Genomic DNA, 27,452 nt, shown 5'->3' on the forward strand with positions numbered 1-27,452 from the left:
GAGGGACGAGGGATGAGGAACGAGCGAGGTGACGGCAGAAGGAGGGGGAGCGTGGGTAAGGGTAAGGGTGACGGGGGGGGGGGGAGGGGGAGGTGGTGGTGGGTGAGAGAAAGGAAAAAGGTGGAGAGGGCACGTACGATGCAGCCACAGAGAGAGAGAGAGAGAGAGAGAGAGAGAGAGAGAGAGAGAGAGAGAGAGAGACTCAGACCCCGCATATTCTTGCCCTGCTGCCTGCCTCACCCCCCACGAAAGCCTCGCGTGTGTAGAGTGCATTTAGGACGCATGTACGGTCGTGCCTAAAGAGGATGATATTCTTTATCGCTGCAGTTTCTGTCTATTGGGACGAATTCATGCGGCGGTTGTTGGCAAGCGCGCTAACTGGCAGGTGCGCCGGGTTAATGAGCACATCGGGGTTCAAAACTGCCGAAAAGGGCGCTTTTGAGGCTTCCACGTGTACCAGGCACCGCGAACGCGAACAAACGATTTTTTTCTTCCTCCCCATCCTTTTTCCTCTGCCCCTATCTCTGTCTCTTCCATCGCTTCGCCCCTCCCCTCTCCTTTTTCATTATTAATTGGTCTAACGGCGCGGAGTTAATCGGGGAATATTGAAATCTCTGCACGCTTCGACGACCGACTAGATCGTCGTGACAAAGCGATCCGTTTAAAAGGCAGAACGCGAAGCAGTCTCTCAACGAGCTCTTCGTATCGGCGGGGGGATATTGGAAAAAAATTCTGAGCAACGCTGGTCGTAAATATTTATTCGCGCCATCTCTCAACCTGTACAAAGGATTAAATTCTCCCGGGCAATCCTCTCGATGATCGAAAATAAATTTTTCTTCTTTCTTTTTTCTTGTCTTTTTTTTTTTTACCATTGTCGAAAAAAAACGGTATCGCGATCTGGTAAACCTCGTTAGTTAAATGGCGAGGATGCAGGGACAGAGAGGGGTTAGTCGGTGGCGGAGCAGACACATGACGTAGGTTGGCGGGGAGCTGGTAATGCGTGCGAGTGAACGGACAGGGAAGGAAAGGGTGGGACGATAGGGGCTGTTACAGGGTAGGAATGTCTTGGTCCAGTGTTCCGCGATATGTAGCCTTGAACTCGGGACACCGGGACGCATCGCCAGGTGACGGATACGCGTTCACGGTGCGGCCACTTTTCGTTTCGAAATCGCGAAGGAGAGACCTATCGGAATTGAACTAGCTCCGATTCGTCCCGCGTTCAGACTTTCGACCCAATTACCGGGTGTGCATCGCGCTGAAAATATTGCCCTCTGCATATTTAAAGACGTCCGATACGAGCCGGGCACGGTATAAATAATGCGGGAATGCGATCGATTCGCGCGTGGGAAACGAACTTTTTTTTCTCGCTCCGAAGACCGTTTCCAAATTCGCGCACCTGCAAGGCTGTGCGTAGCAGAAGCGCGAGACAAAGAGAGGAGCGTGTATCACGCGATCGAATCTAACGCAGGTGGAGCTGGGGAACTGTACGTGTACGCGGTTGCGAAGAACCGGTCGAGAACATCTGCAATTTTTCTACGCGCAATTTTAGGCCAGCCTGTAAATCGAATCTCTCGAGGAGCGTGCAGACGTTCCTCCACGCGATGCATCGTCGTATTCCGCTAGAGACATCTCGCCGTTTCGTCAACGCCCGAACGATCGCCGTAGTCCGTGCTATTATTATTTACCGACGCTTCGGAGGTGCCTATTAATTTTTCAGCCGTAACCTCGATTTTGCAAACGTGGAGATGTACTCGCGGCGGAGCGGCGCGCGGCATTCTGAATGCGCACGTTCAAGGGCAACTGACTCATAGACCCCAGTCTGGCGTGTTCCATAGGAAACGACGCTCAATGTGTCGTCCATCGATTGATCGGCGAACGAAGGAAAAGAGCGATTCATCGTCGTTTAAGAGAGATCCCCCTTTCGCTCTACCGTTCGCTCGTTATTCGGTGCTTGGCCCAGCTTCGCCTCTCTCCCCACCGGGGGATCGATCTCATCGATTGATTTTCAAATAAAATCGAACCAACAATTATGATTTCTTTTTCCAGCGGCAATACGTTAATCGAGGAAATAGACCGTGATTCATCGTTTGAACGGTTGCCGTTTCTCTTTTTTTTTCCGCACACAATTGCGCGTGACGGGATATACGCGTTTTATTTAGATACATTTTACCACCGAATCAATTTCGGTATAAAAGGATTAACGACTACGTGCTCACGCGCTTTTTCCTATTTTTGTGTTTTTTTTTTTTTTTCTTTCTCGTTCACCCCCTGGTCGGGGCTGTCGGGGAATCAACGATCGGAAGCGCGTCCTCTTCACCCGGGAAATTTATTTCGCAACTAGTAGAGCCGCGTCGCGCTCACGGCTATCCGCCGTGAATTATTCGACCAAGGTCAGTGGAACGTTCCTCCGGTCGGCTGGGACGGGCGAAGAAAACGGCGGAGGATCGGGAAAACGAGCTTGCTCGTCGCCGAGGCACGGAAACATTTCTAGGCAATCTAGCCGAAGTATAGGTGCCACAGCCCTCAGCTTTGGCTCCTAGGAATCCAATCAATAAATATTACAATGGAACCCCTAGAGAAGTAGGGGAGCGTATCCTCCTCTCGGCCGACTCCCTCTATCTCCTCTCGACGTCCTCGCTCTTCCACGGTCTTCCTCTTTCCGTCGCGTCGGTGGAAAAAGGATCTGTCCTACGTCGCGCTCTCACAGTCGTCGCGTTCCTCGTTCTCGTTCGCCTCGTCCTCGACTACATCCGCGAAACTTCGCTTCCTTCTCTCTCGACCGCGCGCGTCGACCCTCTCTCGTTTTCTTCCCTCCTCTGTCGCTCTTCCTTTCCTCACTCCGTGGCTCGCTTTTTCCCTCGGCTCGCCCTCCTCTTTTTCTCTCCGTCTTTCTCTCCGCGCTGTCCCCCGCGTACGCCCTTCCCGCCGCCTACCCCGTTTCTTCTTCGTCCTCCCTCCCCCTCGGCACCTCGCCCTTCTTCCTAAGCCCGCGCCAACTCCCATTCGAACCCACCACCCATACCAACCCCCGCCCCTCTCATCCAGCGGCGTTTACATTTTACTTTTCTAGTAGCGAATTAAAACCGCGTTCATGCGCAGCCCGCGGAAGGGCGTAATGATTTTTTGAGGGGCGAATCGAGTGGGGTCGCCTACAGCACCGGCGGAGGGGGTAGTAGCTGCGGGCGCGAGCTTAGCAGGAGCAGGATGGCAGGAGGGATCGCGAGACAGGACGGCTGCCGAATAGATGGATGGCTATGACTCTCTCTCTAGTCGACGGAGCGCGTCGTTAAAATATCCGTACGTATCGGTGAACGATTACACGCCGCAGGACCGTGCGCGCTCTCGTGTCCACGGTGTCGCTGTTCACGCGTTTCACCGGACCGATAGAAAAAAAAAGAAAAAAGAAAAAAGAGCAATCCACCGCGTCGACGAGACGCGGGAACCCGTAGCTTTTCAAAAGTTCTGTCGCTGATCGCGCGAATTTTGGTTCCACGGGATACGCGTACGTCCGGTGGCTACGTCCGCGGGGAGAGGCGACCGTCTATCCGCGATAATCCGTAGCACGCGAGACGCGCGAACCGGAGCAAGCAGCGGTGGCGCCTTTAAATATTCCAGCTCCAGCGCTTTTAATTGGAAGTCGTTAGCTTTGCGCATTTTCGTCTCGTGGGCTAACGGGTGACGTAGGGTGGGCCCGTGGAAAGAGAGACGAGATCAGTTCCAGAGAGAGAGAGCGAAAGAACCGAGAGAGAGACGAAGCGGGAGGGTTGCAAAGGAGAGGAAGAAAGAGAGCGAGAGAGAGAGAGTGAGAGAGAGAGAGCAGGAGGGAAGAAGAGCGAAGAAGAGAGAAGAAGAGAAGAGAAAAGAGGTGGGCTGGGCAAGGGTGTTAGCGGGGTAAAAGGGGAGGCACGGCCGATGCGGCCACAGGCATAAAGCTCCCCACCATCGCGGCGTCGGGCTCTCTTTTCTTCGTTCCTCTCTCTATTTCTCTCCCGCCCTCTCTCTCGCACTCTCTCTCTGCGTACGCACTATTTTTTAGTCCGCACTTATTACGACAGATGTCTCATGCTCCGATAAAGAATAACGGCGGCCGGCGGGCGCCGTTCCCCCCCGCGTGCTAGTCCTAACCAGGCTCGGGAGCTGCAGCCCGTACTCTCGGCTCGTGGTGTCGCCGTGACACGACACACGACACGACGCGACACGTTACGTTACGTTTCGTTACGTTGCGTTGCGCACACCTTACATTCTCCTCGCCTTTTTTTTCTTTCCCTCTTACTACTCCCCTTTGTTGCCACTCCACCCTCGTCGTCGGCGAGGGCTCCACCTCCCTCTTTGATACGCGGCTGCCGGAACGTGTTGCGCCGCCGTGACAGTGACTTTGTTCCACGACGTGTCAACGGTTCGAGTGTCTTTGCTACGCGATCATTCGCGAGTCCACGCGCGTGATACACTCGCTCTTCTAGGTGGTAGTAGTGGTGGTTGATGCTGCTGACTGGCGGTGGTGGTGCCGGTGGTGGTGGTGGTGGTGGTGGTGGTGGTGGTGGTGGTGGTGGTGGTGGCGGCGGCGGCGGCAGCGTTGGTGGTGGCGGCGACGGCGGCGGCGGCGGCAGCGGCGGCGGCGGTGTCTCGGTGGAACGGAGCGGCGAGAGAGGCTTCGCATTCCGGAGTGAAGCGCGCGGCAATTTGCGTCACGGTGGCTGCTTGCATCCCGAACAGAGAAACACGTGGCTAGGTGGGTCGTGCGTGCGAGAGACCGGTTCGAAATTCCCGCGCGTTGCCGCGAGATTGCCGCCTCTGACGGCCGCGTTTGCCCGGTGTTTTCGTATTTCGCGGGAACACGCGAACGAATCCACGATCACACGAGCCAACGGGCAGAGAGAAAGATGACGGATTAAAACCCGCGGAACCGTGCTTCTTTTCTCCCTCTTTCTCGCTCTCGCTCGCTCTCTCTTTCTCGTTCTTTCTTCTCTTTTTTATTTCCTTCTATCGGCGACGACGTCGTGGCGCGCGTAGTGTGCCACTGGTTGGGCGTTGTATCGCCGTACGGAGTCTCAGACTTCTTCTCTCCCCTCGTGCCTCGCTGCCTGAAGGTCTATCCTCTGACGGCAACCCTCTTCTCTCCTCTCGACTTCGCGCAGATCGAACGCGAACGCGAGTGTGTGCCGTGTCACGCGTACGCGACCGAGAGACGGAGGGAAAAAAGTGGTTGGATCGGTTTTTAAGCGACGCGTTATACCGTTACCGTTGTCGCAGTCACCCTAAGGACACCCGTTCTCGACGCAGCGCCCTACGAGAGACCGCGAAACCGAGCGAGCGCGTGAAAAAGCTTGCGCTCGAGGGCCGCGTTTCTGAGTCGCGCGCAAACAGGGCCAGCAGAGAACGGAGCGCACGTGTGCGACCTGTCCGACACACGCTAGGTGCCGCAAGGTAATCCTCGTTCGCGTACGCGCCCTTGCTCGCCTTTTCCCAACGCTTTCCACCAACGGAGGAAAATTCGTGGCAGAAAAAGATATTCGAGGCGCGCTCCTTTCGCGTCCTCCGCCGCGATACTTGACGAAATCCGCTCCGCTTCTCTCCGTCCTCTTTCCTCCCGGCTCGTCCTCCCGCTCTCTTTTTTCTTCCCGCTTCTTCTCGTCGTCCCTCTTCGCCCGTGTCACTGTCCGTCCGTCCGTCCATAGATTCGCGCGCGCACCCGCGCTCGCCTCTGTACGTGTGCGTATGTAATCGTACGTCTCTGGGTGTCTTTCTCTCTCGAGACGATACCTCTTTCTCTCTCCTGTCGGTCGTTCTCGCTCGTCGTACCGGCGATCGCCGGCTTTTCGTACGTTTTCGTGCGGCCTCGCTGCCGCGCCGCGACGTACGCCCGCGTCGACGAAGGCACACAGCTGCACAGTCGTGACGTGACGTTTCGGGGGTTAGTTCGCACGGTATGTGACGGAGAAAGAGGCCATCGGTGGACTGCTGCGCTGTTCCAACGTGCTCCTCCGAGGATCGTGCCGTTTCCGGTTTACGAATACAGCTACCAGTTTTTCACACCTCCGATGTGTTCATCTTCTGGCTCGGCTGGTTCGACTCGCTCGTTCGTTCCTCTCGTGACGGTTCGCGACATGTGATCCACGGCCGATTACCTCGATCGGCGTCGACGAATCGCGAGGCTGTGCCCACGGGAAGCGGGAAACCTCCGCGAAACGAACTTTCCTACGTTTCACTCCACACCCCCGGCTAATTTTCCACCTCTCTGTCGTCCAGTGTGTACTCGCGAAACCGCACGCGGCCGCGCTCTCCTCTCTCTCTCTCTCTCTCTCTCTCTCTCTCTCTCTCTCTCTCTCTTTTTCCCTCGATACCTCGCACTTCCTCCCTCTCGTCCTTTTTCCCTTCTCCTCTCCACCTAACCGTGTTTTATTCCTTCCGGCATTCCTACCGGGCGAAATCGCACCTTCCTCTCTCGCGAGAGCGTACGACGCGTGACCCTCTCGTCAACGTGACCACGTTTCGCACGCGTTCTCACCGGTCCCGTCGATAGATCGATTATATCGCGGCACACGGGGATCGGGAATTTTCCGTGGCTCGTGGATCCACGATTCCTCGGATCGCGGCCCGTCGAGAATGACTTTCCGCCACGACGAAGCAGCACTAGTGGCCGAGTGTAGGGGACTTATTCGCGAACTTGTGAAGTGCGCACTTTTTTGCGAGGTGGCGTTGTGCAGATAAAACGCAGAGCGTTTCAATTCGGTTCATTGTTTCGGTCATTAGCTTACGCGGCATGACGAGTGATAGGTGTGCTTTCGCGATAACGCATCCACTTTCTTCGAACTGTGATTACTGTCTGGATAGTGTGGTGAATGTGCCTTAGAAATTACGAATACCGTAACAGCCGTTTAGCCTGAGAAAAGGTACCGTATAACGTAACCGATCTCTCCTATCCTCTTCTCGCACTCCGATCCCGACGTTTCTATTCCCGACCGTGAACTCGTTCGTTAATCTTTTCTCTTTCTCTCCCTCTCTCTCTCTCTCTCTCTCACTCTCTCTCTCTCTTTTTTATTACATTTGCACGTACGCGTCGACCCCACGAGAGGCAACGATTTTACCGATTAATTCTTCGAGCAGGAGCACGAGGATAATTTTTTTCGGTTGATTCGGTGCACGCGTTTCGAATGCGACGCGTACGTCCAGCTCGCGGGTACGTCCACGAATTTCTTTCATCGCTGGTCGTACTCGTCTAGATCTGCGTCGGGTCCCGGTCGAGTTCTATTATCGAAACGTTGTCCAGGATTTTCACGGGACTGCGAAACTTATCTAGAATTCGTCACACATAAATTTAGCAGCACGCGATAGCAAACTTGAAAGTCTGAAAACAGTTTCCGAATCACACCGCGCGGCTTATGATAAAAGTGTATCTACGAAATAAAAAGAAAAGAACGGAGGAAAAGGAGGAATTTATTCTTCCCACCCCGAGCGTCTTTGGCGATAATTGGTCGGAGCGCATCCAAAATATTGCGGGTGTTCGAAGCAGTTATTTACCGTTCGAACGTCCCACGGCCCTCCTCGAGATCGGTAGCATTTATGTATGTACTTTAATTACTATTTTCTTCGGAACGGCGACTCTCCCGACGAACGCAAAAATAACTTTCGAATCAGCGATACGATTATCAACGGAAACGTTACAAAATAGTATACACGGTGTCCGTGCTCCTCTCGCTCTTATCGTAATAACGTGTTATAGAATACAAAAAACAATCGACGATCATTAATTCCATTCTATATCGGAGCTTTTGTCATGGCATGCACCACACACACACACTCGCGCACACACGAACACGAACACGCACGCATACACGCACGCACGCACACACACACGAGCCCGAGCAACGAGCACTGTAAATTTGTTTTAAGATCTTTTTTTTATCATTTTGCTAAGATAACACTATCAGCATACATTTAATGCTTGCGCTTTTAAAAGTGGCGGAGAGAATTATTTAATCGTATGTTCTGGCTTCACTCCAGCCTGGCGACCTAATTTTCTTGTATGGTGCAAATAAAAAGTAGCGTAATCCTTCGTTTCTATTTTTACGCCATGCACTCTTTAATTCTTATTCTCCGTCCACGCTCGACATCGTTCGGCCGATACACGGTGTACATACGTATCCTTTTCTCTCTCTCCTTCTTTCTTTCCTCTCCTTTTTGCCTCTCGTTTTCTTCTCATCTCATTCTCACGGTTCGCCATGCGAAACGCGTCGATGATACATTCGCGTTTACACGCGAGATTCGCGAGGACCGCGCCGACATCTCGAGCAACGGACACGCGCTCGGCCCGTACCCGATGCCACGTAAAAATACCGCAAAACTCCGATGCGTCGTTTTGCAACGCACACGCCGGCAACAGGAACGGTTTATGGTCCCGTATTTTTATACCGTCCGAATTAATAACACATGTTCCGCGCGCGATACCTCTGGTCAACTTTATCCTCGTTCAACGAATCCGCGTATTAATTATTAAGTTACATAACCTTTCTTACACGACGAGGGAGAGAGAGAGAGAGAGAGAGACTGTACGAATAAATTAACATATGTTCTAACGATGCTACACCTATGGTAAACGCGACAGTTGATGTAGTCACCCGAAATATACGCGCTCGATTCTTTTTATTCGGCCCTTAACGAGCGGACAAATTACTCCTCTTCGTTCATCCCTTTTCATCCCTCCAGTTCGCGTCTGTTCAATGGAGAGGTCGGGGTGCGATGTTGGCTAGCACGGCGTTTCGCGACAGCGATTATGAAAAAAATTCAATTTTACGATGCGCACACGTACGCTGTGTATCGTGTAATTAGAAAACGGCAGCTTTTCGATTTTGGTTCCTGGTCGCGTCCGAGGTCGATGCGACGGTCGTTTGGCTGCCCGTTAAAACGTCCCTTGACTGATTACTCGCTGTAAGGCGGGACCAGCCGCGATACTTTATTAACCAATTGTATCTGTATGTACCGCTGGCTAAATAGAGCACGTTGTTTCTGATTATAGGTGAATAGACATAACGATGGTAGATACGCAACACTTTTGTCTGCGATGGAACAATTACCAAAGCAGTATAACGTCGGCGTTTGAGAACTTGAGGGACGATGAAGATTTTGTGGACGTCACACTGGCCTGCGATGGCAAAAGCCTCAAAGCCCACCGCGTTGTACTCTCCGCTTGCAGTCCCTACTTTAGAGAATTGCTCAAGGTAAGACAGAGCCATCGTTTCCTTCGTTCGCAACAACCCCCTCGGTTCCACCCTCTCTCTCTGTCTATATATATATATACAACCCCGTTCTATCGTCGCGGCAACCCTCCCAATTCCGACGATAGATCGAGTGCAACGTCAATGTTTAACTAATACGAGAACGTGTCTCTTCTTTTCCTCCTTGCTTCCCCTTGTTGCAGAGCACACCGTGTAAACACCCGGTGATAGTACTTCAGGACGTAGCGTTCAGCGACTTGCACGCTTTGGTCGAGTTCATCTATCACGGGGAGGTGAACGTGCATCAGCGTTCCCTTAGCAGTTTTTTGAAAACTGCCGAAGTCCTGAGGGTATCGGGGCTTACGCAACAGGCAGACCAAACAGAGAGGGACGAGGTAAGCATCATCGACCACCCCTGAACCCCTTCGATCCCGTATTCTCGCCTAGCCTACGTCTGTCGCGTTCGTAACGTTCGGTAACAGGGTACACCAGCAGGCCATCGTCGGCCATATGTAATATCTCGCCAAGCCTCGTACCTCGCGAATTGATTATGCTTTGCATGTTATCTCTGATAGAGACGTGACTTTTAACTAAAGAGCGCCTTATCTCGCTGCACAATGTGTGTATCCATCTTGATTCCAGCCCATAATTGTCATAGGTCAAGCAAACAAAGATAACTGGCCGCGTTGTTACAAGTAGAAACCGAGGAATCGCGATCGGCGAACGATACACCTGGCACGCGATCCTCGTCGAGGATTCATCTCATTTCTCGTGTCGACAAACTCCGTGCGGTCGCCTCATCGCTAGTTTCCATCGGTTCCGTTTTTTTTCTTTTCCTCTGTTCTTGTTCGTTCCAGCTGTCCCATGTACGCGCGTTGGCCGCCGGTGGTAATCATCTTCCTTTCCACGAAAAATCGGAGGAGAGCTTCCCGCGGGGCGGTTCACCGCCGACGCCGGTAACCCCGACGCCGACCACCGTGCAGCAACTGCTGCGCAGAGCGCAGATACGCAGGAACGAGAGACGAACGCCGGATCCGCACGATGAATCGGCGAAGAAGCCGAGGGTGCCGTCGCCGCCGTTGAACAACAACGACGCGACGCCCACGGACTTCTCGATGGTGAAGAACAACCATCTGTCGAGCAAGGTCGAGGGGAACGGCGTGCACGAGGAGAAGAGCTGCCTGGAGGACATCAAGTGCGAGCCGTTGGAGCTGACAGGTGGTAACAGTGGTAACGGTGGTAACAACGAGGACTCGTCGGATTCCGGTGCAGCCGCGTCGGATCGACCACCAGCATCGGCCAGCAGTAACGAGCACGAGCCCGAATCCGAGCACACGTCCACCCAGAATTTTTTGTCCGACACGAAAATCTTCCCGCCCACGCCTGGAAGCTTTAATTTCAGTATGGCAGCGCTGGCGGAGCATGCCCCATTGCCAGGTACGTAACCAAATCTCGTTCACATTCGGCCTGTACGCATTGACCAATTTCGATTGTTTAATCCTCTCGAAGCATCATCTATCGAACATCTTTGCACCACCCAGCTCCACTGGTATCCCGTGTTTCCTTCTCCCGGCGTCGTTTCGCGTCTCGATCGGTCGATCCACTCCTTCCTGCGTCTTCGAGTAGTACTCGCGTAAACGTTCGAGGACGATTATAGATGATTCTTTCCGTCAAGTCTCTGGTAATTGCGATGTTGCGTACAGGCCATTGTTCGATTGCACGCCGCGAAAGAACGTTCGTTGCTACGTGTGACGATAGTGAAATTTCCAGGATTGGGTCACGGGTTGCAACCACCGGACTTGGCAGGAACTTCGCAAGGTAAGAATATTTACTATCAGCTCTGCCCTATAAAATCATTAGAATCAATCGATGATCAACCCGTACGGGGGACACTCGAGTACGATCAGACGACGACCGCGCGTGCACTTGTTATCGCGTTCTTTGTCTTCTATTTTGTTCCACCCCCCCTCGTTTTCTTTTTTTTTCTGTTTTTTGCCGCCGTTCATTTCATTCCATCCAGCGGTCGCGGTGACGCGATCGCTTTGTAAATCAGTCGCGTACAATCCATTATCGGGATTGACTTGAGCCTTTGATTTCTTTTGATTTTTCAAAGGGCACCTCTATGCTATTCCATTATTTTCCACCGACAGTCGATACATCGTGGCCGCAACTGTCTGCGGTGTAGCGGTTCGCTGTAATAAAAAAATAACTAAAAGACTTGTGCAGTTATATCAAACACTAACAAATCACGAATTATAAGAATGATTATACATATATACATATATATATATATATACCTACATATCAATATTTTTTTTTTTTTTATTTTATTTGGTTGCGGTGAAAGAGCACTACTGTCTGCTTGGACGATTAAAACTTCTTCTAATTGGCATGCGTTACAAAAATCATTGATATCATCATTCCTTAAAATGGTACCATTTACCGGATCGCCTTGCATTTGCATTTCATGACGTCATAACGTGTCCGCGATTACCAACGGATTCGCGACGTTTAGCAACGAATTTATCTGCTAGCCGATCCGCGTTCCCGCTTCCTGAAAGTGTTAGAGCCGCGGCTAATCCTGGGGTCGCTCGATCGCGCCACTATTTATCTGTATCTGAATTTATTTACGACGGCCGCTCTTTGTACCGCGAGGTTTTGAAACGAAAAACACGACGCGGAATCGCAGACGATCGATACGTTTCGTAGAGCGCGGAGACGTACCACCGCGGATGGCTCAAGGTGGAGCACAGCAGATACATTCGTTCTCTCGACTCGACGAATTCGTTGCGATCATTCTAATTGGCATAAAGCGATCGAAATAGACCATCGCTGTTTGGCATCACTGTACAAAGTATCCCGCGCAATCGCTACCACGTTTCGATGAGAAAACGCTATCGGTACAAGAACGAGAAAAAAAGACAAAAATGGCCCCCCCTCCCGGAGATAAGTAAGAATAGAGAAACGAATGAAAGCAAATGAGTACGAAAAGTTTCAAAATATGCACAGAAGAAGTTGACAAGTAACGATGCAGCGACAGACTGTTCTCTTTGCGTACAATTTACACGGATTTTCGGAGAAGTCCGTCAAATGTATTAACGATTTTATTAACGCTTTTGAGTTTCGTGAATCGCGTCAAGCGTCGTTTCGTCGGCGATTGATCGTTCACACTATTTATACGTGCCGTGCTCGTATTGTCCAATTCATCGTCAAGTTCTGTATCAGTGTTGTCGTCCTATTAACGTTTGGTAACGGAACGCACACCGCTGCCTCGGTATCGCCGATACGACAGCCATTATGACATTGCTTATAATTTTATATTTACGAACATATACATATATTATTATACCTTTCTTACGTATATATCGACTCGCATATTTATGTATACGTTCTTTTCTTTTTCTTTTTTTTTTTTATTACATGTACTTTACAGACATTATCGTATGTACTAATCTCTGAAAGGCTACAGTTGCACATGCAAACCGTTAATAATTACAATATAATCGTGGAACGCTTCGTCACGAGGCACTTTGCAGCCTGCTCGTTTCCAATTACGAAAGAGGATGTGATAGGTTCGCCCAAGTTGGTCGCACTCTTTTATGTTACTCGAGCGACATTTAACCCTAACGTGCGGCTACCATATGGTTACGTTATTACGGTACATCTCTCGACCGATTGGCGATTTTTACCTTTTTTTTATCTTTTCACCTGCTCGAACCGGGAATTGGCTCTTTTTTCTCTCTCTCTTTTTTTTTTTTTTTTAATCAAACGCTGCGCTTCTATGTTGTGCTTATTCGGCGGGGGTTGTGCAACGGCGCACGCTGGGACGGGGCGTTTTAATGGTCCGAACTCGATCGACGACGATGGATACTTTTAACGTTCCTACTTCATCGAGGGAATGCGAGACGTTCTCGATTTTTTTTCTATCAGACTTTTCTTTTCTCCTCCCTGTAAAGACGACGAGCATCATCGTAGGCAACGCATTCACCCTCTGAAATTACCGCGGTACCACGACTGTAATAGTACTCTGGAATTTAGTGCCGCGCGTGATGCACGGACAAGTGCTAAAAAAGATTCGCCGATCGTAAGAACATTATTTTTGGGGCTCGTAAATCGCGAAGGCGAACCAAGTGAAAGAGAAAGAAAATGAGAATGGAAAGGGGGTATTTAACAAATGCGTCCTGGCAGTGTTGTTAAGTAAATTCAGGTGCGGCATCGCCGCCTTCTCTCAATTAATATTTGAACGGCTGGCTTATACTAGGTTAGTACTGAAAAAGTTATCAGGGGCCGTCGATAAAGCCGCAGATGTTATCCGCGAAATTCAAGGTCCCTCTATCTCCGACGAACGTGGCCAACTAAACATTGGCCTAACTAAAAATACGGCGACCTTGGTACGCCACTCATGGTTCTTGCCGCGGACTGCGAATCATTAGACGCATTAAATTATACGCGGTTGGTTCGCGAGGCTGGCGTTCGACCCGCGGCGTAACCCGGTGTATTTTCACCCGACTCCGCCGAGCGACCGTCTACTTTGGGGGTTGTCTTCATTGCGAAAAAATCGCTTCCTCCCTCCCTCTCTCGTTCTATAGCTCTCTCTCTCTCTCTCTCTCCTTCTCTCGCATACGCGCACGCACACGCTCGTTTTTCCATCTTTGTACGTCTCGCAGTTTTTAACCGCGCCGTGTCGCGGTACAACAAAACGCGGAGAAACAAACGGAGGACGTTGCGGCGGTTTTCGGGCGCAAAAATAGACGGGTTCGGACGAGCTGTTAAAAACGATCCGCCGCGCATCGTTCTTGGACCGCGAGGAAACTCGTTCCTCCGTCCGAAATTGTACGCGCACGGGGTGGTGGCGCGGGGTTTCTCTAATCGGTCATTTGCAGTGGCGTACGCGCCGGAATGCCCGTCTGTTTTTTTCGCAGTTTCTTTTTTATCTCTGTTAAGGCCTCGGTGTGCACGGGTGCCTATCAGCCAGGGCCGCGCGTACTCGCTCGCGACAGACGATTTTTTTGTCCGATCGACCGCGCGAACTGCAGCGACGCGATTTTTCTTTTTGGCAAGGTTGCAGGGTCGTCGGTCCCGCGCGCGAAACTTTCCACCTACTCTCCGGCGTTACGCGTCTCGACGAAGATACACGAGAGACGAGTGGCGTCGATTCCTAGAAAAAGAGAAACCAGCCAGCTCGTTTCTATGCTAGATAACGCCGAAATTTCGAGTGTCGAGGCTCACGGGCCGATAGCAGCGATAGTGGGTAGAGTAGTGGCGATTTTATCGGAGCGTATATCGACGGAACAGAGCAAGGTCTGAAATTGTTGGTAGATCAATTTAGAAAGCGCGTTATCATTCGGCTCGGTGATAAAGTGAAATTTCGTTCGCGTCGGTAAATAACGCGCGCTCGCCGCCCGTTTCTTTAATCGTCTTTAATTCGTAACGGCTTACGTTACGTAAAAAACAATCGCGCCAGATAGAAAGTACAACGTACGACCACTTGTCGCATCGGGATCGCGCCTTAGACGAGACCGCGAGTTTCTTTGTTCCCTCGGTCTCGTCTACGAGCCGCGAGAGCCGACCACGCTCGGTGGCAACGTCTTTTTTATTCCCGGTCAGGAGCCGGCTGCGAGCATATGGCGGCGTCTACGCTTAGCGCGTTTCCATCCAGAGCCGTCGGGGTCTGCCGAAAAATGTTCGCCACGCGTGGCACAGGCTCGTTACTTGGAAATGCACGGTCTCGTTGTAGCCACCGCGTGGAGGGGGAACCGCGCGGGACAATGGAAATTATACGACGGATCGCGTTAACCTTTCGCACCCGCCGCCGAGCTACGCTCGAGAAATTAAAATAATTACGCGCGGAACAATCGACCAGGTTTACTTTTTCCAGGAGGGCCAATCGACGTCGGACGCGAATCTCCTGGGCGGCGGTTTTTACTCGCGTCGCATTATTACGCCGCCGCGAGTGTCGAATGGCCGTTTATCGAGGCTCCTCTGCCTAAGAGAAGTTTTGCATAGAGCCGACACTCGGATAAAGATGCGTTTATCGCGGTCTAATTTTAAATCTATTCACTGTTGGCGGCCCTCCGCTCCGCGCGCGTCTATGCCCGCGTTTCACGCCGGTTTCGATGTCATTATCGCAAAGAGCGGAGAAATTCTTTCCCCGGGCCTAGATATTCTTAGCCCGTTTCCCGCTCGCCACTAAAATTGTTTAAAAAACCGATACGTGCCAGTGCTAGTAGTAGCAGCGGGACCTCGACAACACCCTTTCCTCTTTTCCTCCGCCTCTGCCTCTCTTTTTGCCCCCGTTCGCCACCCCGCCCCGCACACCCTCCTACTTTTTTCTTCCTTTATTTCCTCTCGTTTTCTGCTCTTTTCCGCGAACGCCTGCATCCGCGGTAACCTGTTGTAAAACCCGGCCGCATAAAAATAGCGGGTGCCGAGCTCTGGAGTCGAGCACTTTATCCTCTTTCTCTGTCTCTTTGTATCAGAGGGCGCGTTGCAGCGCATCGAGCAAATATTTATTTCACGGGACGTTCCCAGTGCCGGACATACCGCGTGCCGACTCGCGACGTATTCTTCTTCACCTCGTTTTTCCCCTTTTCCTTTCTTTTCCCTGCCACGTTTACTCTTTCCTTTTCATTCTGTCGCTCTCCCTCTTCGTTCCTCTCGCGGCAGCCGCGACCGAATTCCTCGCACGAAAGCGGTCTCGCGGTCCGGTGTTCGATTTTCGCGATCCACCTCGCTCGTACACGCGCTCGCAACAGGAGAACGCGTACGCGGGATTTCCTTTCGTTTGTTCGATCGATCGATGAATCTCCTCCCCTTTCGCCGTGCGACAGGATCGACGCGGCGCGGCGCGTCGCGTCGCGAACGGAAGAGCCGAAGGGGAATAGGCGTTTCGCGTACAGACGTCTGGAGCAGCTAGTAGTAGAGGAAAGAAATTTCGGGTTACGTAACGATTGCTAATGGCCTGTTTGCGAAACGCGGAATTCATGCTGCCATCTGTCGACGTTGGTGATTCCGATGGTGTGCAAAAGTCTGCCTCTTGCTTACGTGACGTCCGCGAGTCCTCTTTGCATACGTCTATTTACTCGATACTTACTCATCTCGCGCGATCTCCCTCCATCCGCCACTCTTTCTCGCTCTTTCTTCGTTTCACCGGCCCCCGGGCACCCCTCTCAGCCCCTCGCCGTCCGTTTCGGTAGCCAACGATCCGCGTTGGCAATTTACTTTCGGCCGCGTACGGCGGCGCCTCCCAAGGCCAAACGAAAGTTCATTCTGAACCAAATCCGACGGAATTTTTTATCTGTAGTATGTACTTATCGGGGACGCCCAGGTCTAGCTGCTTGTTTTCGCCTTGTGCTATTATCGATGATGAACTTGAGGTGACCTCGAAAACTGCGCAACAGTGAGCGCGGGTGCGACAGGGACGGAGCCACGATGGAGAACGCGAGAGAGCGAGAGGAGACGTGGACGGCTAGGAATGGGTCAGGGAGGGGCAGAGGAAGCAGAGAGAGAGAGAGAGAGAGAGAGAGAGAGAGTCAGTGAGAGAGCGAGAGGGGAGACGTTTACACTTTCGCTCTATATCATTTGCTGTCATGGCTCGAATTTTTTTTTCCTTCTTTTCTTTTTGCAACACTTTCCAAAACGGTTGATACCCTACCTCCGTGGAATTTCTTTGTCCCACCCCATCGTCGGAGATCTCGCGTCATCCAAAGTGCATCTCTAACGTTCTTCTCGATCGAATTCGAGGTAGACTGTTCTTTTTTTGCGAAACCGAACGAGTAACGCAACGAGAGAGGCGAACGATCCGTTCGAATCGTCGCCTCGCGACCAGTTTCGATCGCGACGATCCTCGCGAGGGGAAATTGGGAAATTCGACGAGATCCGTTCACGTACCGCTGCGAATCGCGATCTCTGGGAGAGGTCGTAACACGATTCGAGACAAGGTGAAGGTCTACTTGGTCGCGGTGCTTAATTCATTGAGGCACTTAGTTTCGAGTCCAGCCGCTAGCCTCGAACAGCGTGCGAGCACGTTTCTCGCAAAGAAATTGGCCTGGTGCGTGCGTGTTTCCACCTCTCCCCGGCACTTCTCTTATCAGTATCGAGTTTGATTAGCATTCCGTGCAATTCGACGCGTAAGAGCGAACGGAAGGGAAAAAAGCAGCACACCGAGGCCTCGCTATAAAAAAACCGACGACGGTGACGGCGTGCGTTCGACGGATTTGCTGAAACGGTCTCACGGAAAATCCAAGTTTTCCGCGAACCATCCGCTGACTGGCGGCGCGCCGCTCTCCTTCGCCTCTTTCCTTTAATGTAGAAGCCGTTTACTTTTCCGTAACTAAATACGATCCAATATCCGCGAGGACTTATCGTTTGATCGCACTGATTTTGCGAAACGCGCAACCGCATCGGATGGGAAGAGGGTCGCGGTCGAAGAGAGGGTAGTTCTTCCTGGCGTCCTCCTTACTTCGCAGCCCCCGTCTTCGTCCCCCACCACTGTCCACGTAACTCTTTCAAAAGTTCGTAAGACTAGCGTAACCAATCCGGAAGCTACTTAGATTTTTCTCTCCCCGCCGATCCCTCGGCCCTATCCCCCTCGACCACCCCCCCCCCCCCCCCCCGCCCAACCGCCTCCGCCGCTCTTTCCTCCCTCTCGCTCTCATCTTTACAACCCCTTGGCTCTCCCTTAGTCGTAGTCGTATTCTCCGTCTCTCTCCACCTTTCTCTCCCTTTCTCTCTTTCTGGGTTTCGTAGTCGCGGTGGTAGCGAGCTATCGATCGCCGTGGCTCTCCGCGCTTAGAGTCAACATCAGTCATAATACAGCGCAACGGCATACGGGGGTTATTAAGAATAATACGCATCCTAGGTATATATCCCCTTCCCGGCACCACGGAAAAATGGGGGAAGGAGCGTCGTTCGTAGGGGTGGTTCCGTTGCTAGGGTAACCGGCTGGGTAAAATCCCGCAAAGAAGAAGCATCGCCGTTATGTTCCTGCTCTTGCTCTTGCTCTTACTCCCGTTACTACCGTTGCTCTCTCGTTGTATCGACATCTCATCCTCGCGGACGTTATACTGGCTTTTATGAGACGATGAATGTACACTCGCCCTACCTTTCCGAGGCTCCCCTAGCCCACCTTTCAACCCTCCTTCTTCTTCCTTTCTTCATCCCCGTCTCTCTCCCTCTCTCTCTCTCTCTCTCTTTCTCTACTATCCAGCACTGTTCGCCTTCGCGTCGTTTTCGATTCTTCTCCACGACTGTCGCCTCCTTTTAACCGGCGGACGATTAACAACATCCGTATCCGTTTAGTCGGCAAGCGAGCCCGCGTTTCTCTTGATTTCTCCTTTTCTTTTGCCCGGGTGTTGAGCGGGCGCGCGCGCGCGCGCGCCAGCCTACCCTTCGGTCACCGTCGCCGCCGCCACCGCCGCTGCCGCCGCCGCCGTCGCCGTAAGCGAGTTTCCATTCCACGACGGGAAACGACGAGATCGTCGCGCTCGTGAATCGCCGGTAAATTGATCCGCGTGAAAGCATCACGGTGGACTCAGCCCCCTCCTCTTTGGTTGCAGACCGGGAGGTCGCCGAGGAGGACGGGGGTTGGCAGTCCGCTACCAACGAAGACGGTCAACGGCAAACCGGCCAATCGAGTCAAAGTACAGGGACTAGTCAGTGCGAGATCGTGCAGGGCCACCAGCACCACCAGGAGCTGCCCATTATGGATCTGTTTGACGACATTAACGATCACATGCAGATCGAGCTCAAGTCCGAGCCATTGTCGCCGAAGATAGAGGAGCTCGAGTCCTGTCTACTCAACGAGCAGATCGATCTGCAGTCGGATCGAGGCCTGGCCAACGATGCCAACGGTCAACAGACACGCCAGCGGAACGGCAACGATAACGGGCAACACCAGCAGCCGTTGAACGAAACGATCGCTCCCCTAGCCGAGCTACGATCGCTTACGCAGAACGATAATACGCAACCGGACACGAAGCACCGGTACGCCACCAGGGCGTTCGTCGAGCAGGAGATCAAGCACTTGAACCTCATGACCAGCGCCAGCGCCACTTACTGTAGGTTCTGCAGGAAGACCTTCTCCCGCGCGTGGTCCCTTCAGAGGCACCTGGCGGACACGCACTTTTACGTGCCGCAGTCGCTATCCTGCGACCAGTGCGGCCGAAGTTACAAGTCCAGGAACAGCCTGGTCAGTCACAAGAGCCAGTACCACACGAGGAAAGAGCGGAAAGAGCACGAGGAACAGTGCGAGGTCACGTACTGACCGACGACCATGGTTTAGTGACCGAATTCGCGTCGGGGTTCCGTCGTGGCCCCAGCGCAAGATCCCAACCACCGAGGAAACGCGTAAGGGAGTCGAGTAGACACGAGGGAACGTACCGTTCTGGGACGCGATTAGTTCCTATCTCACGACGTCTAACAGCGAACAGATACATCCGTCGTTTAGCCAATTTTCCATATACCGTGCTGATCGTCTAATCGCACGTAGAAAAATGAAAAGAAAAAGCAAAAAAAAAAAAAAAACGTACGAGCTTCTCAATAGAATGTTGTCCAATCTTTTTGCTTGCATCCGCGGGAAACGGTTGCGTTACCGTGATTATCTTAATCTTTCGATCGTAACGTCCAGAGTTACCCCGATAAACGCCAAAGAGAACGGTAGGTTAACACGTAAGCGCGTTACCTCCGAAATGTTCGCGCGAACGTCCTATACACTCGCCAGTCGGTGATGTCGCGTTAGAACGCGGACCCGTATTCAACCCCCGGAAATAACTTCCGCCATCTGGACTAGTTCCGTGCCAAGTTCATGGCTCGAGCGAGCGTGTCTTTCCGTTAGAAAAATCGATACCATCCTCCTTCGGTACGACTGTTCTCTTCCTCATCCACCCCCTAGTACCGGCTAGGGGTAGTTCACCCCCGCGTTGCCGATGATAAAGTCCACCTCTATGCGTAGCATTTTCCCGTCGATCAGCGACCGTTCCTGGTTGGTGTATCCGTCGATGGAAGTGTCTCGGCTGAGCCAGAGACGAACGCGAAACAGGTCGTTTCGAGTATTCGCCGGTAGAGTTTGATCGTTTTTTCCTTTCACTTCTTGTTTTTTTTTTCTGTTTCGCCTCTTTTACGGGCGGAACGGGAGGTGGTATATCGCGCGAAACAGCCGGTTACCAAGGACGAATCTATTTATCGACAGATTGGACTATAACCCATCTATCTGCCAGCTTTGAAAATTCCGATATGGTTCAAAGACTCGTTCTTTCGTATCGTTTCTCGTATCGTCCCGTCCCACCTCCCCTTGCGTCCCCGCGCGAATTCTCCCATGCTCGAGCCGTGATCGCCGCGACCGTTCGTTCTCCAAGCACGCCTCGCACGGCGTTAACGAAGTCTTCGCCCGATGCGTTCTTCGTTCTTCGCGCGATCGCTCGCGGAATCGTAGTTACCCCCCGTAAGGTTACATACGTGAAAAAAACCGTAAAACTGTTAGTATAGCGTGAATGTCGTTATAAATGGATTAAAGAGAATAAAAGACGTTTCGATGGAACGAAAATGATTTGTTGTTTCACTGACAAAACACCGAGAACCCGGGCCGTATACGCGGTTCAAAAGGAATCTCTCGATCCCCGATATCTGTACTCGTTTCGCAAATCATACGTTACGTTGAACCAACTATCCGCTTCATCGCATCATTCCGTTAGATCAAATATCACACCCTTGTATATACATTTTTATACATATATATATATATATCTCCACACACGTATACCTACAAGATCTACTTTGCTCTGTCTTGCTGTAAATAATACGCATCGACATGGATACATCTCTGGTGCGCTGAAAACACTAACGTCATCGCTCACGATCGTTCACTGGAATCTTGGAATTGCTTGCACTCTACTATCGTAATGCGCTGTAAAAAAAAAAAAAGAAGGCACAACGATGAGTCGTGAAAAAAAAAAAAAAAAAAAAATAGAAGGGGGTACGGCACACGTCGCCTCTTCCGATTCGGACAAAGAGCCTTCTGCAATTTTGCCGTGGCACCATTGTCATCGCGTCGCGGCCGATCTCAGTTGAGTCCTAGCAGTTCAGCGTCAGAAACGGACACTCGAACGTTCCTCCAGTTGCTGCGTAGAGTTTCAAAAAGACGAGACGGCGGCTGGCTGGCTGGCTGGTTGGCTCTGAGAGGTCGCGCTGGAAGGCGCGCGTCGAGTCGGAGAACGGACGAAGTAGAAACGGTTGACAATGGTAAGACGGGCCGCTCGCAGAAGGTACTTTCCTCGGACAGGCACGGGACGCCGTACCACGATGTAAATGTATAACAAAACGAACGGAAAGTAAACGTATGGGCGTGCAATGAAGATGTTGTGTGGTAGCACCTGCAAGCATAATTACGTGGTTCCAAAGTAACGCAAAAGTAAAAAAAAAAATAATCAAAAAAAAAAAAAAAATAAATAAATAAATAAAAGACAGTTTAAGCACGGCTTGGTCGGGTGACGGTGCAATGTGCGCGACTAATCGAGGAGGGCGCACGAATTCTCTCTATCTCTCTCTCTCTCTCTCTCGGCTCGGAAAAAAAATAAAAAAGGTGGTAGACGGTGGTGTAAGAGTGAGAACGTGACGAGAATCGCGGGACACGCGATACGTTTGACTAGAGAGAGGACTCTAGTGCGGCGAGGGAACGGGGTCTCCTCGTTCCGCGTTATAACGTGTGCCCGCCCTACGTCCGAGCTGACGTTCGAGCACAAAACCAAAAGTAACCCCTGTGTCTGGTTCTGCCGCCAGGTCAGTTGGGCGGCAGCGGCGCGTCCGATGAGTTTCGATGCGAGCCCTGCAACAAAATCCTGACCTCCCTAACGCGGTTGAGGCGGCACATACAGAACGTGCACACCAGGCCCAGCAAGGAACCGATCTGTAACATCTGCAAGCGGGTTTACTCGAGCCTGAACAGCCTCCGGAACCACAAGAGCATCTATCACCGACAACACAGCAAGAACGAGCAGCAACGGAAGGAGATGGAACAGATGCGCGAACGGGAGAGAGAGCAGAGAGAACACTCGGACAGAGTAAACTCTCAGCAGCAGCAACAGCAACAACAGCAACAACAACCGCAACAGCATCAACAGGATCAACAACCGCAACAACAGCAACAGCCACGGCTAGGATAGACTCTGTCGCGCGATCGATCGCGGGAACCAGGCGTTCGTCGAGAATAGGGATCGTGAACGGTGGCCGGCGCTTCACGTGTGCGACGAATATATGTATATATACATGTATACGATATACCGTCGAAACGAGAGTTTACGTTTTACGTACAAATAGACACACGCGAGCATATACAGATACACGTACATACAAGAATACACACGTCGTAGACGAGTCGTTAAAGAATCTCCTAATTGCACTGGTCGGATTTGTATAGATATCGGTTTCGAGGATAGCATCCGGTGGATTATCCAAGTACCTACGCCTTGTTACTTTCGTTCACGAGATACTCACGTGTAGGTGTGTACACGATAGGCTGTTGATTTTTGCGTACATTCTCTAGCGCTGCCGCGGATCATTGGCTCGCACGTATCCCTCCACGAGGTAATACCAACTTCCGGTAGAGATGCCGTCACTGAGAGAATTCGGTTTACGGGAAAGGTCATGTGATAGTAGGCGATACTGTTATTATTACGTAGCGTTTCGCGTTTCCGTTCGAGCGGATGGATGGAGGTCGGTATTAAAAAGAAATGATAAAGATTATGGAAAACGAAAAAAATAATGAAAGAAAATCGATAGAAAAAAAAAGAGATGGCGGAACGAAGTTAAACATCGAGGCGTCGAAGTCGCGCGGAAAGTTACATTTTTCTACTAAGGTTACAAAGAGAGAGATATATTACATATATTATATATATTGCGTTGAATGTAAATAGGTAGGCGCTCGATGGTTCGTCGAGCGAACCGCGATTCGGATCGTCGGGACATTTTAATCGCGGCAGAACTCTTCTTACTTAAAGCAATCTTTTATTTAACTGTTCTGCTCTGCGCGTTGAGAGAGAAAAAAAGGAAAAGGTAAAAAGCAAGCGTTTCCTGTTCATTTTTGTTCTTCTACTACTTACTTAGTTTACGAAGGGTGGTTATCGGTGTTAGTCGCGTGAGTACCGCCTGGCACGGTGTTTACAAGGAAAGTCGCAGTACAAAACGCAGTGAAAATAAATTATAAGTTAACGTACCTAAGTTAATGAGCGCAATACTCTCTTCTTATTTTACGTGTAGAATGTTGGCAAGGTACTAGATACGCGGTGGTCGCAGGACTCCTTTCGTCCTATCCCGTCTCGTTTTTCCATTCATCCCCCGTCGCACCCCTTTCCTCGTCCACGCACGAATCGGAGGAAAAGGAACTGGTCTCGTTTTGCTCCGTTCGCGCGCAGCTTTTATCCTACGTTTCCTAGAAGGCCGCGAGAAATCTGACGATCGAAACGTGCGTATGGTAGACATTCTAAGAGGGGTGCAGCCAAAGGAAAGTTAGAATTTTACAGCAACGTTCTTACGGGAAATGGTGCAATGAAAATACCGTAACGCTTTCTCGTTCCTACCCCTATTGCCACGCGGAATGGAATTTTCGGAAATGCAATCGCATGCAACCGCGTCATCCGCCCCGGAGAACAATTTCATCGAGACAATCAACGTCGATTGCTAAATTAGCGGTTACATTCAGCTCGACCGATTTCGATTGGTTCAGCGGTGGCGTCGTCCGCGTTAGAATTTGGCATTAATTCTAATTTATTCCGCGCTCGAGACGCGCGTTTCATCGATTGCTGGGGTCGGGTATCGTTGTCACTCCCTTGTTCTGATCTTTCTTTCGTTCCCCGCGCGCATCACTTTTTGCTCGTCAGAAATGTTTACCTACGGTTACCTTTTGTTCAGTTCGAACGATCGTTAGTTGTTTGCGATCGAGATATCGAGACGAAATTTTGTGATAGCTGTTATATCTTCTGCTTCGTTTCTCCAATCGAATCGAGATTCTGTTCGACCCGAGAATAGGCGCTGCAGAGCGTGCGTGCGTGTGTACGTACGTACGCACTCGTTGTAAATAAGAGTTTTTTATATTTGAATTTATCGATATCGACGTAATTACATAAGTACGTAGAAGTTTATAAATACGTATGTACACACACGCGCATAGTATATACGATACGTACCCTTTTCATTTTATCGCGAATATCGCCGATTCTTTCTTCCTCTATCCTTTTCTAATTATTGTTGTTTCTTATCGGGCTTTCGGGGATAGCGTACGTCCAATAGTACTCACGCACGTATACGCTTATCGTATCCTTGTTTCATTACTATTCTTAATCAGATTGTCGTATGAATTAATTATCGACGATTGACTACCTTTATTACTATATTGCATTACAATTATTATTATTATTATTACTATTATTATTATTATTATTATTATTACTATTATTATTGTTATTATTATTATTATTATTATTATTATTATTATTATTATTATTATTATTAATATTATTATTATTATACCATTATTATTCTTACGATTTATCACAATTATTTATATGAATAAAATGTTTCTTTTTGTACGCTGAGAGAGAGCGGCCTCTGTTATTTTCCACGTATCGGAGAAAGGTGCACGCGGGTAACGTCGTGCCGCTCGTTAACCTTCGCAGTGTTACGCAACCTCGGTGCGTTTTGCATTTTCTTTTCTGTTCTGTACGGCCGCGTTACACCTCGTTGCCCTGCGTGCGCTTCCGGCCGACCCACATACACGCATACCCCAGACCCCGTGACACGTATATTCGCCGGCCGACGGTGCCTCGTGTCCGTCCCCGAGTCAATGGGTACGCGCGTTCACGCTCCGCGGCACCGAGGGTCAGACCGTTCTGAATACGCCGTTATGCGCCCAGCCCCGTGTTACTCTTTCTCTTTCTCTTTCTCCGCCCACAACCCCGAAACGGAAGCTCTTTTACGCGACGCCGCCGTCGTCGTCGTCGTCGTCGTCGTCGTCGTCACCGTCGCCGTAACCACCGTCGTCCTCGCTCGTTCTCCCCCTCTCGCTTTTGCTGGTTAAAATTTCCTCTAAAGAACCTCCGAGGCCTCCGTTGCATTCACTGGCGCGTCGCGTCGCGTCGCGTCTCGTCTCGTCTCGTCTCATCCTGGCATCGCGCGGCGTTCACCGTTTTCACCTTCGATTGTTTCGCGGTGTACCACACAGCCATTGAACGTGCAGGGAAGGAATGTTACGAGCGAGAAAGAAAAGAAAACGCCACGGCGAATGCAGCGGAGACCTCGACTCAGTCACGGCTCAGGGCCGCGCAGGAACGTGCACGCGCATCGTTAACCGTGCCTCGAGATTCGTTGAGAATCCCGACTTCCGGTGGCGACGATCCCCGATCGTTGCGTTACCTATGGTCAATGACAAACCAGAGCCCCGAGCCACCTTTCTCTCTGCGATCGGTACGATCATACGGGAAGAAGGAGAAAAAGAATATCGAGCGGCCGCGTTAAGAATGGATAAAAAAAAAAATGGAGAAAAAAGAAAAAGATATACGCTCTCGTGGCCGGGGATTGAATAACGGCCGAGAACTGCTGCCACCACGGGCAATCGGCGGCCCCTCGACGAATCTGTATTTCCTTCATCATGTATCCTATAAGTAGCCCCCTCTAACACACGCATTATCTTTTCACTTCCTCGATCAATCTCCTCGATACCACCAACCATCACTACCACTCTCTCTCTCTCTCTCTCTCTCTCTCTCTCTCTCTCTCTCTCTCTCTCTCTCTCTCTCTCTCTCTCTCTCTCTCTCTCTCTGTCTACCTCGTACGAAAGCCAACGAATTACCACACATTACCACCCCCTCATCATCTCAAAAAAAAAAAAAAGAAAAAAAAAGAAACCCCCGGCCCTGCGCATTGAAGAACACCATCAGCGTACACTAATCTTGTCCAGTGATATTAATGGCAGTCGTATCTTTGTTCTTGTTTGTTCCCGGTCCCGCTCGCTCGGCTATACGTTCGGCTCTGGTTCGTCATTGTTCTGTGTGTACCTACCCGCTACCTTCACGAACACGGATTTGCGCTGGGGGTCCATCCACACACGTGGCTCTCCGTGTGCCTCCTCCTACGCCACAAATATTGGTTCGTAACGGAAAATATCTTTTCTTTTTAATTGGGTGTCGATATTTATAACGGACATTGGTGCTTGGTCTCTCTCTCTCTCTCTCTCTCTCTCTCTCTCTCTCTCTCTCTACTTTTCTTTCTAAATCTACGTAACTCTCTCTATAATACTACTTACTACTTTATTCGTTCTTTCTCTGTTTCTTTGCCTTTTCTCTTCTCTCTGCTTCAAACGAAAAAAAAACCAAACATTCTGTCATTTAATTAACTCTTCTCATTTTCACGCTGCTTTCTTACTTTTTCATTTCCACCTCTCTGTCTATATATCTAACCTTTAATCATCTATTTGTTCAACGTACTCGCGCGTCACCGACCTGTTTCACTTGGACGCCGTCCGCTCGCGTATCGGTTAACTCTCGTCGTTTCCCTTCGTGTTCGTTCGCGCGCGTTCAAAAAAACAAAAAAAAACAAAAAAAAAATGATCGCTCAACAGGGCCACCATCGGCGATTCTCGCGATGAGATTGTCCCACCCATTGCACGGCAGCTTGCTGCCCCCGGGTGTCTGCTATACCTGCGACGTTTGCGGTAAAACCCTTTCCACGAAGCTCACCCTGAAACGGCATAAAGAGCAGCAACACTTTCAACCCCTAAACAGCGCGGTCTGCGCCCTCTGCCACAAGGTGTTCAGGACGCTGAACAGTCTGAACAATCACAAGAGCATCTATCATCGTAGACAGAAATAGAGCCGGTTATCGTCGCGTTTGCTCGCATCGTGCCGAGGAACACTGTAGAGAAATGGGACAAAGAGGAAAAAGAGAAACGAGCTTAGTAGAGGGAGAGTGAGAGAGAGAGAGAGAGAGAGCAAGGAAAATGGAAAAATACGAGAGAGAGAGAGAGGAAAAACGGTGCCAATGGACGGCGGGCTCCAAGGGACGAGAACGATCGACTCGTCGACAGCATGGCCGCTAGAGGGATCGCGCGTTGTTCTTCTCATTTTCTTTCCTTTCCGTCTGTTTGAACCGCGTCGCGCGACGATTGTTCCCTTTGTTGAATAGCTCCCTTATTTTCGCCGCAGACGGCGGGTTAGAGCCGCGCGAGCAATGGAATTGTTGTTATTGTTAATTATT

General features: G+C 50.8%; 2 protein-coding genes across 2 annotated transcripts; both read left to right on the forward strand.

Moving 5' to 3' along the window:
- The first annotated feature begins 4,612 nt into the window (after positions 1 to 4,612).
- LOC143432640 (uncharacterized) lies at positions 4,613 to 27,452 on the forward strand. Its single transcript, XM_076909414.1, has 6 exons — positions 4,613 to 4,729; positions 9,014 to 9,215; positions 9,416 to 9,607; positions 10,070 to 10,649; positions 10,971 to 11,030; positions 26,809 to 27,452. Exons 2-6 carry the CDS (start codon positions 9,030 to 9,032, stop codon positions 27,066 to 27,068), a joined length of 1,278 nt encoding a protein of 425 aa, XP_076765529.1. The 5' UTR covers positions 4,613 to 4,729; positions 9,014 to 9,029; the 3' UTR covers positions 27,069 to 27,452.
- On the forward strand, positions 16,517 to 19,549 carry LOC143429686 (uncharacterized). The gene is made up of 2 exons (XM_076905396.1): positions 16,517 to 16,611; positions 18,732 to 19,549. The coding sequence occupies exons 1-2, from the start codon at positions 16,517 to 16,519 to the stop codon at positions 19,474 to 19,476; spliced, it is 840 nt and encodes a 279-aa protein (XP_076761511.1). The 3' UTR covers positions 19,477 to 19,549.

Source organism: Xylocopa sonorina, chromosome 1, assembly GCF_050948175.1.
Source record: "Xylocopa sonorina isolate GNS202 chromosome 1, iyXylSono1_principal, whole genome shotgun sequence".
In the NCBI taxonomy this organism is placed as follows: domain Eukaryota; kingdom Metazoa; phylum Arthropoda; class Insecta; order Hymenoptera; family Apidae; genus Xylocopa; species Xylocopa sonorina.